The sequence below is a fragment of the Pyrgilauda ruficollis genome, unplaced genomic scaffold (genome assembly GCF_017590135.1).
Source record: "Pyrgilauda ruficollis isolate IOZ18807 unplaced genomic scaffold, ASM1759013v1 scaffold1468, whole genome shotgun sequence".
In the NCBI taxonomy this organism is placed as follows: Eukaryota; Metazoa; Chordata; class Aves; order Passeriformes; family Passeridae; genus Pyrgilauda; species Pyrgilauda ruficollis.
In genome coordinates, this window is record NW_024513299.1 from 1 (window position 1) to 2,246 (window position 2,246).

The following is a 2,246-nucleotide window of genomic DNA, read 5'->3' on the forward strand; positions in this document are numbered from 1 at the left end:
TTTTGGGATAGCCTGGTATCGCCAGAGACCCGGGAAGGCGCTGGAGTTCGTTGCAGGGATCAGCAGATACAGTGGCAACACTTTCTACGCGGATTCAGTCAAGGGCCGGTTCACGATGACGAGCGACAACGGGCAGAGCTCGGTGACGCTGACCATGAACAGCCTCAAGGACGAGGATTCCGGATCCTATTTCTGTGCCAGATGTTTTGACAGCAATTGTGAATGGTTCGCTGTTTCTGCTTCTGGCGCTGCCGGTTATGGCCATGATGCCGATCATGGCGCCAGGCCCCCAGCCGTGGGGTTGTGCCTGGTCTCAAAATCCCCCCAGTCCTTCCCCCCAATCCCGACTCTTGACCCCATTCTTGACCTGAACGCCAACTCTGCCATCGCTGCCCCCGTTCTCAACTTTCGGCCAATTTTGGCCATTTCACCCAAATCTCCCCTGGCTCCCAGGCCCTGATTGGTTGGAGGCCAACTGGAAGCCATGGTGAAGGTTTGGGGCCAATGGTTGAATTTTGGGGCAGGGATGAAGTTTTGGGGCCAATGGTTGAGATTTGGGGCCGAAGCCGGAGAGGTTTTGGGGTCAGTGCTGAGCATTGGTGCAAATCGGGGAGAATTGGGACAAAGGGCCGAGAGCTGAGGGTTGGGGGAAGGGTCTGGGTTTGGGGACGGGGGGGACACCGAGATGGGGCCAGGGATCCACCACTGGCATCTTCAACATCACCAACAGCACCCCAATTACCAGCATAGGTACTTTTGGCACAGAAATAGGATCCGGAGTCCTCGTCCTTGAGGCTGTTCATGGTCAGCGTCACCGAGCTCTGCCCGTTGTCCCTGGAGATCGTCACCCGGCCCTTCAACGACGGTGCGTACCAGGTGCTGCTACCATCACTGCTGATGTACGCGACGAATTCCAGCGCCTGCCCGGGTCTCTGGCGGATCCAAAACATGGCAAACCTCCCGAAATCGAAGCCAGACCCTCGGCAGAGGAGGCGCAGGGACCCCCCGGGGGGCTGGAGGTCCCCCCCGGACTCCAGCAGGGTCACGGCCGCCCGGAGCCCTGCGGGAACAAGGGGAGATGGGGATGAGGTGCCGGATCCGGGTGTGGCCCGGGATGGGCGTGACCAGATCCAGAGCTGGCAGGATCCTGTTGGGAAGGGGAGCTGGATCATGAATGCCTAAGGAAGAGGAAGCGGAGGTTCAAGAGTCAAAATTTGGCGCCAAGGGTCAGGATTTGGGTCAATGTTTGAGCTGCTCCCATCCCCCTTTTCCCCACAGGGCTCCGGGCGGCCGTGACCCTGCTGGAGTCCGGGGGGGACCTCCAGCCCCCCGGGGGGTCCCTGCGCCTCCTCTGCCGAGGGTCCGGGTTCAGTTTCGGGGATTTTGGAATGTACTGGATCCGCCAGAGACCCGGGCAGGCCCTGGAATACATCGCAGGGATCTACAGCGGTGGCAGCACCTTCTACGCGCCGTCGGTGAAGGGCCGGGTGACGATCTCCAGGGACAACGGGCAGAGCTCGGTGACGCTCACCATGAACAGCCTCAAGGACGAGGATTCCGGATCCTATTTCTGTGCCAAATCTTATAACACTGGTGCTAGTCCTGCTCGTATTGGTGACGGTGCCACCCCCCACTCCGCGTCCCCCCCGCCCCCCAAGCCCAGACCCCTCCTCCAAAGCCCAGCCCCAGGCCCAGCTCTTGACCATTGATCCCAGCCTTGCTCTGTCCTGGCCCCAGTTCTCACCCGCTGACCCCAAACCACAACTCCTGACCCCAAATCTCCACTTTGTTCCCCAAAACCTTGCTCTGAAGGTCGGGGTTTGAGCCCAGATTTGGGTCAAGGTGGGGGATTTGTGCCACCGGCAGCGACTGGGAGCCCAAAGTGGAGATTTCTGGAAAAACTGGGCAAGTTTTGGCACCAAACCAGTTGGGTTTGGGGCGGAACCAGGCGGGTTTTGGGGTTTTTGGTCAGCGTTGGTGGAAATGGGAGAGATGAGACAAAGGGTCAAGGGCTGAGGTTTGGGGGAAGGGTCTGGGTTTGGGGACAGGTGGGGACGCTGAGGTGGGGCCAGGGATCCATCAGAGGCGTCTTCATCATAAGCACCAGCATCAGCAGCCCAAGTACCAGTGTAAGCATGTTTGGCACAGAAATAGGATCCGGAATCCTCGTCCTTGAGGCTGTTCATGGTCAGCGTCACCGAGCTCTGCCCGTTGTCCCTGGAGATCGTCACCCGGCCCTGCACCGA

General features: G+C 59.7%; 1 protein-coding gene across 1 annotated transcript in view; it reads left to right on the plus strand.

The window, feature by feature from the left end:
• The first annotated feature begins 801 nt into the window (after window positions 1-801).
• Window positions 802-2,246, plus strand: part of LOC121349863 — a 2,579-nt gene continuing 1,134 nt past the window's right edge. The window contains exons 1-2 of the mRNA XM_041460648.1: window positions 802-1,102; window positions 1,279-1,614. Coding sequence (XP_041316582.1) covers window positions 802-1,102; window positions 1,279-1,614 — 637 coding nt within the window. The remainder of the gene's footprint in view (window positions 1,103-1,278; window positions 1,615-2,246) is intronic.